The 16,379-nt window shown below is 36.7% G+C and overlaps 1 protein-coding gene across 1 annotated transcript in view; it reads right to left on the bottom strand.

Annotated features, from left to right (window-relative positions):
* The window catches only part of DHX9 (DExH-box helicase 9), a 56,649-nt gene that overhangs the window by 16,071 nt on the left and 24,199 nt on the right, over nucleotides 1–16,379 (bottom strand). The window contains 9 exon segments of the mRNA XM_026509194.4: nucleotides 696–852; nucleotides 3,547–3,629; nucleotides 4,078–4,219; nucleotides 10,518–10,709; nucleotides 11,445–11,522; nucleotides 11,663–11,824; nucleotides 11,926–12,015; nucleotides 12,341–12,477; nucleotides 14,248–14,294. Of these exon segments, the coding sequence (XP_026364979.2) occupies nucleotides 696–852; nucleotides 3,547–3,629; nucleotides 4,078–4,219; nucleotides 10,518–10,709; nucleotides 11,445–11,522; nucleotides 11,663–11,824; nucleotides 11,926–12,015; nucleotides 12,341–12,477; nucleotides 14,248–14,294 (1,088 nt within the window).

A 16,379-nucleotide genomic window follows, 5' to 3' on the forward strand; every position in this document is an offset into this window, starting at 1 on the left:
AACTATTCTGAAGAAAGTAAAGGAGTGGGGCGCCTGGGTGGCTCAGTCAGTTAAGCATCCTACTCATGGTTTTGGTTCAGGTTATGATCTCTGGGGAGATCAAGCCCCTAGTCCTCAGGCTTCTCAGGCTCTCCACTCGGCGGGGAGTCTGCTTCCCCTCTCCCAGTGCCCCTCCCCCTGCTCTAGTTGGCCCACGGACGCTCTCTAAAATAAACAAATCTAAAGAAAAAAAAAGTAAAGGGGCTCTTACTTATCGGAAATACTCGATCTTGACATACTCACCTTAATGTCATTTTAACACATGCCGGCTTTGGCTCTAAGAAAGATTCTCTTGTAATTTGACTCTGGCTACGTAAGCTTTTTAATAGTATTTCTCATAAACATCTATAAGCCATACTGATTTACACTTGACAGTATATAATTCTGAAAGTTATCTTTGGCTATAAGAAAAAGGCAGGAAATTTACTGGATATGCCAACTCCTCAAGTAATGAATGAAACTTGTTCTTGCTCCTCAGATTGTACTCACTACTGCTTGACTCAAAGCCCAAGAATGCTATGATGCATTTGATATTCTACTTTGGACTGTATTTTAAATGTCTTTTGAACTATTACTCCAATCTCCAAGATTAAGAAAATCCAAACACCAATACATAAAAGATATTCACCCTCCCACCCCACCTCCAAACTATTTACCTTGAACTGGGTAAGTCCTCCCATAAACTTCAATGATGGGGCAATTGAAGAAATATTCACAGAACATACTCGTGTCAATAGTAGCAGACATGAGAACAATGCGAACTTCAGGATAAGCCTGAACCACATCACGCAATACTACCAAAAGGAAGTCGGTCTATTAAAACACAAATGAAAAAAATTGCATAAGAAGTTCATGCTAATGACAGACACCCAAGAGATTTCTTGTGTCATACAGAAATCAGTGAAATCCAGTTTCTTTGGTGGCTTGCAGAAACATAAGATAAAGGGTTACTGCGGGATTCAGTAGTATTTATTTTTAAGAACAGTTGTAGCCTAATAGCTATTGGGATTAGAAATGAGTGCTATTTAGGTAGAAGGGAAGAGGAAAAAAAATTAACGAGAGCAAAGAATTCATCTCAAAATTTCCAGTGAAATTTATATTTGTAGGTGTACAAACTTTAACTAGGGAAGAGGGAAAGCCATGATGAACCAAAACTCAGTTATCCAACCACCTGCAAAGCTAATCTTAAAAATGTTGAAAAGGTCTTATTTGGTTCATTCAAACAAAATAATGGACAAAACAGTTATAACTTAATAGGTGATACCAGACAACACGAAAGCTACAGCTCTGACAAAACTTTTCTCTGGCTGTGTGGCCCTCTTGCCCATCACTGCCTCACTCAACTAGAGAAAACCATCCTGAATCATCTTATTCCTTTTCATATACCTTTCCTCTGTCATCTGTACAGATACCTATACTACACACACACACACACACACACACACACACTCACACACACACACTACATATACAGAAATATATTTCTATTGGACAGTGCTGTCTAGATGTTTAATTGTATTTTTTACTTATGATTTTAAAAACTGCTTTGGCATTTAAGTCCTTAATCTATCTGGAATTGATTTTTGTATCTGGATAGGAGGCAAGGATCCAACTGCAAATATTTCCTTATGATGACCACTTGTTTCCAGCCAATTTGTTGAAGAACCCACTCCCCTTCCCCAATGACCCAACATGCCATCGCTCTCTTATACCAAAGCGGCATTCAACACACCATCTGTTTCCAGTTTCCACATTCTGAATAATTCAAGGATCAAACTCATGTTCTATCTCAATTATTATAGCTTTGAATTAAGTCCTGATATCTATAAAGCCAAGACAATCCATTCTGCTGTTCTCCAGAAATCCTGGTTATTTTTGGACATAAATCTTCGCTGAAGTATTCATAATCAGTCTATTAAATTCTATGAAAAACCCTGATGGGAATTTGATTAGAACTGCACTCATCGGGGGCGCCTGGGTAGTGCAGTCGTTAAAGCGTCTGCCTTCGGCTCAGGGCGTGATCCCGGTGTTCCGGGATCAAGTCCCACATCGGGCTCCTCCGCTGGGAGCCTGCTTCTTCCTCTCTCACTCGCCTGCTGTGTTCCCTCTCTCGCTGGCTGTCTCTCTGTCACATAAATAAATAAAATCTTAATAAAAAAAAAAAAAAAAAAAAGAACTGCACTCATCAAACTGGATCAACTTGGGGAGAAGTGGTATCTATAGGATTGATTTATTCTGAAGTACCTGACGTTCTAACTATTGCAATGGTATCTTTTGAGTTGTTTTCTAGCTGTTTGTTTATAATACACAAAACACAACTGACTTTTGTAATTAACCTTTTCATCCAGCCGCACTGTTAAATTTTCGTATTCCCTACTATTTATAATAATTGGCCTCTAAGTTGGATAATTTAGGATAAGGGTCATCTGAAAGAGAATATAATAAGTTTCTACAAAGGCATTTTTTCATTTTTCACTGTGAACAGTATATTTATACAGACCTGACAGCTTTGAAGGAAAGCTGACCAAACCACTTATCTGTTTTTTAGGAAAATAGTAATGATGATCCATGATATTTCCAGTAAGATCTGGGACAAACTCTAAAAACTGGTATGTTACCATGCTAGTGAAGATAATACTGAAACATTTCATTTTAAGTTAATCAGAAAAAGAACTACAGTTTTCAAGAGATTCTGAATGACAAAACAGCAAAAATTTTATCCCACTGAAAAGTTAAATTTCAGATTTTAAAAGCTATCTAAATAAACTTTCTTACTCGTTTTAGCTCAACCATAAAGGTCAAAGTTTTGCTAAAGTAAAGATGATGAGCAACAACAGCTATACAAGTATTTTCTAAAGAGAAAGTGCTCCAGTAAATGTTTTGAGCAACAGCAGCTTGGTAACAGTTCGAATGACATATTGCCTATTCACTGACACCTTTGTTTGGATATGTAAAATAGTGGCATAAAGACAAATCATTGCTTTATGCTATCAACCTTCAAATTACACAATTATACAGTAATTGTATACAAATTTTGCCAAAGACCAAAAAAGGGAAGGGTTATAAAATAAATTCTAGTTTCTTCCTAATTTGGCATGATTATCATTAATATCTGAAAAGATCAGAGCTACAAACATCTAGAAAGACATTACTAATTATACTGCATTTTAAAACTTAGAAAATTTATCCTGGATAAATCTCCAGTTCAAAGAAAAACTAATTATTAAAATTCTATCAATGATTCAGTCATAAACAGTTCAGCTGCTGAATTATGCTACCTCTTACTGATCACTGCAATGATACTTAACAAGAGGACTTCCAGAATTCTGTGCGTTTAACAAAGACAAAAAGGTTTATTTGCCTTGCTAAAAAAACAAGTGTCCAGTATCTTAGTGACTGATTTTGATAGAAGATGTAAAAAAGTAGGAAAAGGGAAGACATTCTACCTTGATTTTTTGATTCAGAATATTAGCATTAGTACTTTACTGTATCTCTCAAGTTACTTACATTTATGTCTCTTTCATGTATTTCATCTACAATTACGTGACTGATTCCTCGAATGCCTGCTTCTAATTTTCTTAGGAGCACACCTGGAAAAGGAAATGAGCGGAACAACGAGATAAGTTTCTATGTTGATTAAAGTAGGGGGAGGTATAAAAATGTGTAAAGAAACAAACTTCTAGACAATCAATTATGCTTCAGTTAATATAACCCCAGCAAGATTTTAGAGAAGAAATAGTAATCTGTATATTTAAATTATTAAAAGGTAACAGTGTATTCTGAAACACATTCGTTCAATGAAAAGAGCATTAAAAGACATAACTCTAGTAACCTAAGCAGATTTTATCTACAACAACCAGCGGGTAACATAATGCTCTCCATTTAGAGAAAAAGTGCCACAAGTTCTACTGAAACAAGAATTCTGAATCTGACTCCTTGACTTCTTATTTCTAGCCACTCTGCACTGTTACCAAGTTTCTTCATAAATAACACAATATAAACTCCAAGTCAAAGACCAAAATAAAACAAATTACTGACCGACAGTACAAAACATTATACTGGCATGAGGGCGGGGAAGGACAGACTCAAATCGAACGCTATAGCCACAGCTTTTTCCAGGCTCTTCTCCTCTCTCATAGGCAACTCGTTCAGCCACAGAAACTGCACTTATTCTCCTGGGCTGAGACAAGAAAAAAGAAAGTGATTCAAAGCTACAAAAATAACAGTTACGCTTGTTTATTAGGGTTAAATTACCGTAGTAAATCTGTCCCACTGCCAGCTCAGCAATCAACACAAACAGTAATAGTAATGATTTTTTTTTTTAACCAAGCTCCAAAATTCAGAACAAAAAAATTACCACTTAATTCTATGGCAGACTCTTAAAAACGCTGTTTCTCATTTTGTATATAAAATAACTCTCAGGTTTTTATATAAAATAAAATGTTTTCACCATTGGCCCAAACTCTTAATAGTCAGAGTAGTTTTCCAGTAAGAAAGGGGGCAGAGCACATATCGGGAGTTCTTGTAACTGCCTACCAAAGGGAAGGCACATGTCTAAAAAATTATTTAACTGAGCTGTATAAGTATGAGGAAGGTAAATAAGCTCCTTCTTGGCCATATCTACTATGGCCACCTTTCATTCAATCATTCTATTAACTCATAAAGACACTACTCATTGCATATTTGCATCAGGTGCCACAGACAGTGCTAGAGACGGAAAACTAAATGAAATCACTCTTGTTCTTGACAAGCTTGTACAGTGAGGAAAACAGAGTGTATATTACTGCTTCCAGCAATAAATATGCCAAACCCAAGAGGAAATGCTGCTAATGTTTTAAGTGTTGGACCTTAATTTTTCTGAAAATAAAATTTTCTGAAGTATTCCATGTTCCTGTAGGTATGCAAAAGAATATTTACTTGGATACTATGGCTACTACTATGTCCTGAAGGTACGGATATGGAGGTACACGCAGATTTATAAAGACTGAATACTTCTAAGCTGCCTTGAATTTGATTTTGTCAAAAAGTTCTTGATGACAGGTTGTACTTTAGTCCTTGCTTGGGAAAACTTTTTCTTTTCTTTTTTTTTTTTAAGATTTTATTTGTTTATTTGACAGAGAGAGAGGCAACAAAAGAGGGAACACAAGCAAAGGGAGTGGGAGAGGGAGAAGCAGGCTTCCCTCTGAACAGGGAGCCCGATGAGGGGCTCAATCCCAGAACGCTGAGATCATGACCTGAGCCGAAGGCAGACGCTTAACGACTGAGTCACCCAGGCACCCCGAGAAAACTTTTTCTGAGTTTCATATTTAAATATCAATATGATGTTACCCCAGGTTATGACATGACTCTTTAGGAAATCAGAGACTAATAACAATCTTTAAAACAAAACAAAACAAGTCCAAAACAAAACCTTAGTAACTTCACTAAAGCTATTAATATTTTTTGAATCAATAAAAAACATGATTGATTAATTTTATAACCCTAATTTAGGAGTCCTGTAGGGTATGGGGCTGGTAACAAATATAAGTATACAATCACCTAATTTATATTTATCCTTTCCACAAAGGTAAGGGATTAAAAGACGCCGTCTTGAACACATGCTGTTGAGTTTTCCTGAGCTTATACTCTGGTTTCTGTGCCTTGACTTGCTGAACTATGCTAGCTTTTACTGACCACTACTGACCTGTACTCTGCACCCCACTAACTGTGAATAAGTGTTACATGAAGAATTGAGTTCTATATTTAGCCTTCAAGAGGAGTTCGACTATACACTTCCATCAGGAAATGTAAAAATAATATTCCACTAAATGTACAAAATATAATGTTTTCTGGGACCTTTCAAGAAGTTCACTGCTTTCTATAAACACATAAATTATTTTTTTTTTAAATTATTTTACTTATCTATCTGAGAGAGAGAAATCACGAGCAGGGGGGAAGGGTAGAAGAGGAAGCAGACCCCCGCTGACCAGGGAGCCTAATGCGGTACTGGATCCCAGGACCCTGTGATGATCTGAGCTGAAGGCAGATTCTTAACTGACTGAGTCACCCAGGGATCCTAAACAGATAAATTCTTGACACCACTCTTATCTCCTTGCTCTAGTTTTGTCTTTCCTAAAGTTTTCGACATTCCTACTAAATAGATGGCTTCTAGAAGAACTTCAAATCTATGGGGTTATCTGACTCTTCGGAAGTATATTCATATGTTATTGGGTACTTGGGGGTTGTTTTTATCTCCTTGGGGCTACCTTCAGGTCTACCATCTTTATAATTTCCAGCCTCTTAAAATGACTATGGACAGCAGATGGCATATTCCCTAAGCAGTACCTATTGTAGCCCTCAACTCTATAGGGCCCCCAAGCACAACTGTCTTAAGAGACTCAAGAAAGCCATCCATGATAGAGGTTACAAATTAACATAAGAAGTTCTAAAACAACCATCTTCAGAAGCTCTATGGGTCACATCTCCTTGAATCAGTATCAAGATGACTATTCATTCAAACAGCTAAAGAAACAAATAACCTTGCAATCTTCTTCCCATATTTCTGTATGCTTCTCTGACTTCTCAACTTTCAGTATTCTCAACAGCCCTGACTTTAAAATAAATAAAAAACCCACTTAAACTACATAGTGAAGAGAAAAATTTCTTTCATTCATAAATAATTTGATGGGATTTTTCCTGAGGTGGGTATAGCAAAGTGCATAAAAGTTAAAATATGTATAGGATAGGACTTTCTCTGAGGTGTGTATATCAGGTGCATAGAAGTTAAAATATGTATACCATCTGACCCAAAAATTCGTTTTTGAATCTATTCCAATGAAATAATCAAATGAGTATATAAAGATGCATATACAAGTACGTTCATCTCAGCATATGTAATACCAAAATATTAGAAACAATCTTAAAAAATATCCATCATTTAAGAATAACAGCATATGCATAAAATAGAAAATTATTAAGTTATTATAGAATTATATTGTTGCTCTACCACAATACATTGCTACACAAAGAGGACAGGTTAAGATGGTATACATATAGTATGCATAAAGTCTGAGAGGATAAAGATCTAAAGTAAAAATGTTTACTTCTGGATGATGAGCTCTTGAGTGGGTTTTGCTTTTAAAATTTACTCTATTTTCTAATTATCCCCCTAGTGGAAACACACTACTTTTATAGTTAGAAAAAAGTAGTTAAAAAATAATCTTCGAATTCTCATAATTCTTAGCTCATTAAAAATATTCACAGGACAGGCACTTTGTGTGGGAGAACACTGCTTAACATGGAAGAGGACTAATGAATGTTTAAATATTCTCAGACTGTATGCCACTTGATACCCTATGAAGAAAGTGCTCCACTTATCCCTTGAATAATTTATCTCCTTTCTCTTGATTTTCTGTGCTTCAATAACTGTTTTACATACCATCCCATAGTGAATAAATACAAGGCAAGGTTCACCGGTAAAACATCATTTTTTGTCTACACCTAGAGATCTACCTTTCCACATATGGCTTCACTATTCCTTTCTTTACTATTCTATAGTATAGTGGTAAGGTTAGGAGTCATGGTTTAAGCCATTCTGTTTTATTCTAATCCATAATAACTCTCAGCTTGTGCTCTATGACTTGAGATAACACATATAAACCAGGAACAGAAAAATTTAGGTAACGACCTCATGTGTTTCCTATAAATGGCTACCAAGTGGGAGAAAAAGAAAAAGATAAAAAGATACAATAGTGATATTACTACAAAAATTACTAATGCTGTCTCAGATTGCCTTAACAGAATACTATGTATTTTTTAACATTTTTTTTCCTTTTAAAGATTTTATTTATTTGGGGAGGGCATGCACAAGCGGGGCAGGAGGGCAGAGGGAGAAGTAGACTCCCCACTGAGCAGGGAACCCTGTCGCGTGGCTGGATCCTAGGACCCTGCAATCATGACCTGAGCCGAAGGCAGAGACTTAACTGACTGAGCTGCCCGGGTGCCCCTGAAGTACTATGTATTATTAAAAACAATATTAAGAATATTAAAAATTGGGGCACCTGGGTGGCACAGCAGTTAAGCGTCTGCCTTCGGCTCAGGGCGTGATCCCGGCGTTATGGGATCGAGCCCCACATCAGGCTCCTCTGCTATGAGCCTGCTTCTTCCTCTCCCACTCCCTCTGCTTGTGTTCCCTCTCTCACTGGCTGTCTCTATCTCTGTCGAATAAATAAAATCTTAAAAAAAAAATAAAAATAAAATAAAAAAAGAACACTTTCGGGCCCTTCTTTAAAAAAAAAAAAGAATATTAAAAATTATATTCTACAATGACCAGTCAGTATGCTAAGGCCCATCTTTTATATTCCAGGTAGGATGTCAATGCATTCAAATGTGGTTAACTGAATCTTAGACCCTGTCTTCAGGGCAGAACTCTAGATGTTTATAAGACAAAGCAAACATACTGGAACCCCACAGAATTTTTTAAACTTTTAAAGACATTACAGGAAAAAGGTATCAGAGACTGATTTTGAGACAAACACTAGGACAAAGACTTATTATGACAGTTCAGAGTTATTTGTCCAAAATCAGAACACAAGCTACATTCCCACACAGATGGAAATTTTCGAGTGTAAGTGACCACCTCTTATGAACATTCTACCCAGAGAACAAAGATGGAATAATTCTCTGACGTATCTTTCAACTCCATGATTCTATCACTTTATGAAGGAATATAAATAAAAGAGGACTAATAGAGAAGTGAAAGCTGTTTTCATATGCAAGGAAGTAAAGTAACATTTGGCCCACCATTCCACCCTGTAATTCACTGCTTACATTTGTTATAGCCTATATATCGAAATCTGTGCATTTCACAGATAAAACCACTAGAAATGTCCAAATTATCTGAGAAGGGACACAAACTAGTAAGCAAATTATACAAAGTTTAAGACTAATACAAAAAGCCTATTTTGTCTAGAACACAGAAAAGCCGTTTTTGGCTAGATTAACTTGGCTTTGACATTTATTAGATGGCTAGTGAAAAAAACACCTTCTCACTTGAGCAGGAAGTGATTTTATTCTACTCATGACATGTAAACAACTTCTGAGTGAGAACACAGGTTTTCAGCTCATCTGCTGAATTCTGCATCTCTTCCTATGTGACAACTTTTTTTGAGATTAAAAGTGTAGAGTGATAGTAAGGAGGGAGGGCAGAGCAGAGCTCAAGACTCCTCTTCTGAATAATATACCTCCTACAAGACAGGTAAGCATTAAGAGCATGGATATTAACAAAAAACCAAACAACAAAAAAAAAGAGCAAGGGCATTTTATTGGTTACCGTACTTGGGGCTGGTACTTTCACTATGAGGCAAAGGATTCATAGCCAGTTTTGCAAGTGGGAAGGACAATCAAAAAACATTTGGAGAAGAAAGCTAAGGGTCCTTTCCCAGAAAAATGTAGACCTATCATATTTTTAGCCTAAGACAGCACTGATTTTAAATGCAACACTCATCCCTTCAGTAATTTTTTTTAGGCCAAAAACCCAACTGTCATATCAAACATAGATACCGGTTATAAGATCTACCACAATTTCAGAAATTTTAAAAATGTATGTATACATATAAATGCACAGGCACAAATAATTTTTGCTATTTTGAGGTTCACTACTTCTCCCCAAGGATCAATTTTGTGTCCCAGGTTAAGAATCCCTAAGTCAAGGTCTGAGGCAGCCTGGTATCTGGTTTCTATGCAATGGTCTCCTTCTAGGTGCCAGGAAGTACAGGGTTAGAGCTGATGGGAACTGCTTTAACCTGAGAAGGCTTGGAAGAGCTAATTAGCTTTTCCCTAAGCTCTGGAACAAACTCACAGGCATCACTTATTGCTGTTAAGGTAATACAATGCAGTAGTTAAGAAAAAAGAATCCTAAAGGCAAATTGGTTTTGAATCCCAGTTTCACTACTTCCTGTGTTAATAACTTGGGCAATTTATTTAACTCTTTGTACCTTCATTTATAGAAGGAAAAATACTATATAAAATAGTATGTACATCTTAGAGTCATAATAAACTTCACAAGTTTAAAAAATACCAACTGTTTAAAACAGAACCTGGTATACTTTAAGCATTCAGTTAGAGTCAAACATTAACTGTTTTGTTAGCTCGCCTACTCCTGCTCTGAGTATTACGGTAAGATGGAGAGGACCAAGACTTGCATGTGAACTTGGGGAGAATGTATTCTTAGTCTTGTCTGATTCTAGGCCCAAAGACTCCCTCTAGCCCAGACAAAAAGAATCGCTCACATGGTTCAATTCAGCTTATCAGTGAAGGAGATGAGAACAAGACTTAAATTCTTCCTCTTCTTTTTTTTTTTTTTTTAATTTTAAAGAGCTTAATGTGGCTACAAGGGGGAGTTAATCGAAGAATTAGAAATAGCCTGGCCTCTAGGTGTTTCCACCTCTCAAACTCTATCCACACGAAACACATACCTTGTAAGCTGGCTTACTACTTACCTGAGTTACTACAATATTACACTCTGCTGCTCGGTCATTCTGGATGAAGTCATCTAGAATAAACTGTGGAACTTGTGTGGTTTTACCACATCCAGTAGCGCCTCGGATAATGACAACCGAATTTTGACTAATTGCTTCCAAGATTTCACTTTCAAATTTCTTCACAGGCAGCAACTCTCTCTCCTGTAAGATCTTTTTTTTTTTTTAAGAGAGAGAGAGAGAGAGAGGAGGGGAGGGGCAGAGGGAGAGAATCTTAAGTAGATTTCCATACTGAGCACAGAGCCTGACACGGGGCTCAATCTCACGACCCTGAGATCATGACCCGAACTGAAACCAAGAGTCGGATGGCCAACCAGGTGAGCCACCCAGGCACCCCTAAGATCTGTTTTAGGAAAGCTCCACCACAAAGTTTTATCAACATATACATTAGAAACAACGGTCTTAATCCTAAAAAAATTTCCCATCTCTATAAAAACATTCCTTTCCACTGGCTTCATACTCAATATATTTTTTCATAAAACAATGTACACATTTGTATCTCTAACAGAACTGACCCTCTTCACTGAGTTTCTGAAGAATCTACCTTGTGGCCTTGTCCAACCTCTTGTTTTCCTTTCTCCCTGAACATTCCATATACATTCCCCTTCTTACAACATTTTAATGTTGTTTTACTCAAAAAAGTAGTGAAAAATGCTAAAAAAAAAAAAAAAAAAAAAGCCTGGAACCTCTCCATTTACATTAACTAAGAATCCCAGGCCCTTAACTCAAAACAATTATCCTTAGACATAAGTACAATTAGAGGTTTGGTAAATACTTCTGGATCCACCTCCTAGAAAGGGCAAAATATATTATTCACTGTTCTTTTGCCCATACCCAGAAAGTTCTAAAGCTCTGGGCACAATATGTCTAAATACTTCACTGACTTACTGCTGGCAAATCGTGATCCTGTTCCAGTTGGTACATTAACTCATTCTTGAGGTCCATGCTTATTTGTTCTGGAGTAGCCTGTGAAATGAGAAGGCGACAAACAAAAGCACATAACTTAGCTTCAAACTGAAAACATTTTTTAAAATCTGGGCATCTTAATGAAATATATTAAAAATAAAACACAAAGAGTCTGAGCTCAAAAACAATGCTGCACTCACATAAGCCAGAGGCCCCTCATCAATGTTGCTACTAGTCCAAGGATTCCAATTGGATTGTGGAGGTGACCAAGGAACCACACCCATTTGGTTTTGTCGCTGGGATGGCTCAAAGTGAGCCAATTTGCCAAGATTCAGTACGACAGGCATAAAAGGATCATCAGGCTATTAAAAAATAAGAAAAACAAAAAAAAACACCAATACCAGTTGCTTGTCAGACTAGAAATTTTCAATACAAAGGTGTACTAAATTAACTGTATGCTTACTGGGGGCACGATCTCAAGATTTAGCTCCTGAATGATGTTTTGCAGCTGATGTTCTAAATCTTGTGAGAGGTTAACTTTGTAAGGCTCCACCTACAGAAAAAAGGACAGCCATGAAAATTATGTACCACACACATGAACACTACTCAAATCTACTACAGCAGGGTTAAGAGCATATAGTCTACAATATTCCTAAAGCCAACAATGAGTCAGTTCCTCATCGTGAAAGAATGATGATTATTTACTCATTGTCCACTCTGAACACAGTATCATGCCAGACAGATGATCAGCAGGGCCATTTCCATTTCTTAAGGTAAGATTCCAAGAACTATGAATTAAATTTCTTTAACCAGATACCAATCAAAAGCTAAATTAAATCTTACAATATCCCTCTGGGCTACTAAGTCTAAAGACTCACTGTCTCTCCTTCTTTCTTCTTTGTAAGTCCAGAGTAAGCTTCAATTACTCCAAGATGGTAGAGTTGTCTGACAAGTGACAGGGCACAGGACTGTGCTGCCAGTTTTTTATTTGATCCATGTTCACGTGCAAAAATCCCTATAATTTAAGTTCAGGATTACTAAAGATGAAAGGATAAATCATCCGAGTAAAGAAACATCTCAATATAGGCAACTAGGGGCTTGGGTACAAAAGTCCCCCTAAAACACAGAGTATGTTATAGACTCTTTCTTTTTCATGTTAACTGCTAACCAAAAGCAATTCCATTAACAGCATATCAATTAAATAACCACCTTGATTACAGGCAGATACTAAGACACAGACAAATCATTATAAAAGCAGTAAACCGATTTCAACCAAGTTGTCATTATTAATATCATTTGGTGTTAAAACAAAGAAAGAAAACGTAGTTTAACTTTTGAAAAGCAAAACAAAGAAAGAAATGAAAATGGGTCCAAAGTGGTTACTGAGACCCGGAGTTGGCAATCTTCTACAAAGAATCAAATAATAGTTTAGGCTTGGCAGGCCACATAGTGTCTGTCACAGCCACTCAACTCTGCCTAGCCTGAAAGCATCCATAGACAACACATAAACTAGGGTTTTACAAACTATGGGGCCAAGAACTAAAAATGGCTTGTACGTTTTTAAAGTGTTGTAAAAATAAGACAAAAATAACAATGGGTGATATACGTGACCTGCAAAGCTTAAAATATTTACGATCCGGGCTTTTATCAAAGTTTGGTAGCCCCTGACATAAACAAACGAGTGTAACTATGTTCTAATAAAATTTTGTTTATACAACAGGTAGTGGGCTGTATTTGGCCAGAGGCCTATAATTTGCTGATCCTAGCACAAGGCCGAAGCCAGAAACTACTCAAATTCTTAAAGAAAATGCCAATAAAGTTTCTCCTCCTCCAGATATCATTCAGCTTTAGGAGATGACATAAGGTAAGGAAGGGGCACAGATACCCTTAGGCCTACTAGCCAATTTAGTCAAATTAATTCTGAAGGTCAGATCAACGGCACAACAAGCTGGACTGCCTTTATCCTCTTCCCTTAACATCCCATCTACTCAAAGTCTAACTTGTTTTTAAAGTCTAGGATAAAAAAATTCAACACCATCTCTTTCTGATTCATTTGAAGGTTTGATTTTATGAGGAAAGTCTTTCATGTACTATAAATTCAAATCCTTAATGTTAGCTGCAGAATTCACAAACTGAAAAGACTCTTAGGCCATTTCTCTCAATATGCAGATTAAGTTAATGGGGTCCCAGCAATGTTAGTAACAAAACCAGTAAGCTAGTTCCTTACTTTCAAGCATAACACACTGTTTGCTTTAAACTTACTCAGAATAGAGAATACACAATTATATCTTTGCCTTTTCACTTCCTTTATGAATACCCCCAATCCATTCCTGTTTCCTCAGGATAACTTTTTCACCTCTTCTTGATGTTATGACTCTTAAATGCTACACATCCACGTTGGGGCTTCAAATGCTGTCATCTACTCTAATCTACTCTACTTTCTAAATTTCACCTAACTACCTGAACAAATTTATGTAGAAAGATTAAAAAATATATATTTTAAAGCTCATGACTGGCAGACTCCTAAGTAGCCTCACTACCATCTCTTACCCTTTGAAATATAATACTAGCATGATCTTTTTTTCTTACCTGCAAACTGGGAAACTGGGCCCTCTATATAATTACTAATATTCTAAAATACCCAGGATGCTACCTTCCAATTAATACTCTTTCAATTAATAAACATTATATATATATATATATATATATATATATATATGGCTGAAGACTTTAATGTATTACTCCACTATATAAAACTCAGTATCAGGGAAGCAGTAACACTTACTTCTGCCCAGCTGCTTGATATAAATGGTCATTTCTGCAATAAAGCTCCTGTAACAACACATACAAACAAGGTTAGGAATTTTACTGTTAGAAATTACTAAAACCAGGACTCCCAAATCAGGCAGGCTTTCCAACTGCTTAGGCAAGTCACAGCAAAAAACCACTGTAAACACTTATTTCTGTTCAATCCTAGAACGAATCAAGTATATGTAAACTTCAAATAATGTAGAACATGGTACAAGACAACTATAATCAAAGCTGACAAGCCAACTGTTCATGAAAAGAAAATGTTAAGGTTTTAGATTCTGTGTTTACTTACTCCAAAGGTTGCAGTCTCAATAGCTAGAACACATTCAATGAAAAGGAATTTTCCATTTAGCCTGGGGCCAAGAAATAACACTGGCCCCAAATTCTTTAAATTATAGTTGTGATTATTTTAAGATTGCTTTGCAAGGGTCACCCACTAATGACTTCAATCTGTTAAGATAAGCTAAATATATGCACGCATGCACACATACACATGAACATACAAACACTATGCATGTATCTGTGGCTCCTGAGGCAGGGGTCTGGTATCTGCCTGCAGTTGGAAGCAGCCCTTGATAACAAAAAACTTAGCTTATTTATATCACACTTATTTAAACCAGGGAACAAAGTATTTTTGGAAATTAGAGCTCAAATCACTAGCAGATTCTAGGGGATGAATTTAGGTTTCAATAAAGCAAAGACTGTCCTTTGAAAACTATATGCTTTCTGATCCTTCCACTGCTCAGGTACATTCTAGCCTTGACTTTGTGCTGTGAATAAAAGGTTAGGGAAGGCTTAAGAAAAAAATAAATGTTAGACTCCTTCCTATACCTCTTGTGAACTGACCTTCAGGCACAGCGGCTTCAGGGGTCAAAGGCCACTGGCTTTCAGGGGAACAACATCCACCCTTTCATTAATGACACCGATGCCAGTATGTTTCTCAGCCAGGCTTAAAGTCAGCACTCAATCTCATTCTCCTCCACCTAGGGGGAACAGCGACACCAGAAATCAGTTTACAATAGTTTTCCATGTGATTGCTTAGTTCAGCCTAAGCAGCAGCACATGTGTGTATGAACACAGACCTCTGGTGTTGCTGTCTGTTATGCCTTTAAATAAAGGACATACAAGGAGATGCTGTCCTAGCTCCCCCAATTGTCTCTGCCTCCCTCATTGTTATATCCTGAATTCTTGAATTCTATCAGGAGACAAATGATAAGATATTGGTATCAAAACATGTTTACAACAACAACCTTCAGACACATTTATTTGTTCTTAAAGTCACTGAGTGCTACTAATAATCTCAATCAGTTCAGAAGGACAAAATATTAAAGAAAAATCAACAAATGGATCCTTTATAACCTCCGAGGGTTTTAAAAAATGTGATGTCAAATTAAGTATCTAAGAATTCAGGACTGAACAAACAGGAAGCAGGGGGAGCCATGCTCTAAACATCATTTTGACCACAATGTCAAAGTTTTATTTTAGTAATAATTATTTTAGGATTACTAGATGCATCGAAAGGAGAACACTCTGATTTTCAAGGAAAATACTTTTAATGTATTTTGAATAATTTATTTCATATAAATAAAGGACAGCAAATTAAATCATCCAGAAGGTTTCCACTAGCCTTCTTTCTCTTCCAATAAAAATTACAGTGCCCCCAGAAGTGTCTAATCCATATGAGCCTTCCTGGGAGTAATAATTACTACACCCTGGAATGCTCTCAGGAAGAATAGCAAGCAGGCTGAGAAACATACTGTCAACTGTTACAACAACCTCCCTTTATGTTCAGTTTTATATATTTAACAGAATAAAAATAAGCTAATTTAACTCACATACAAAGACCAAAGCTACCCTTCAGCTTTACAATAAGCCCTTAAACACCTCAACAGGACTCTTAAGAGCTGGCAACTTTCAAAGCTAAAGGAAAATTTGGATCTAGATGTAATGGAGTCTACCTGAGACTCTGGAACTCAGTCTAACCTGACCCATTAAAGAAATAATCCTTATAACACCTTTAACAATACCACAGTGAATAAACTCACCACCTCGGGCTGCTTTTTAAATGAGGGACAAACCACCGCTTGTGGCTGATTTTTGCCTCTC

The sequence above is a fragment of the Ursus arctos genome, unplaced genomic scaffold, assembly GCF_023065955.2.
Source record: "Ursus arctos isolate Adak ecotype North America unplaced genomic scaffold, UrsArc2.0 scaffold_2, whole genome shotgun sequence".
Classification (NCBI taxonomy): Eukaryota; Metazoa; Chordata; class Mammalia; order Carnivora; family Ursidae; genus Ursus; species Ursus arctos.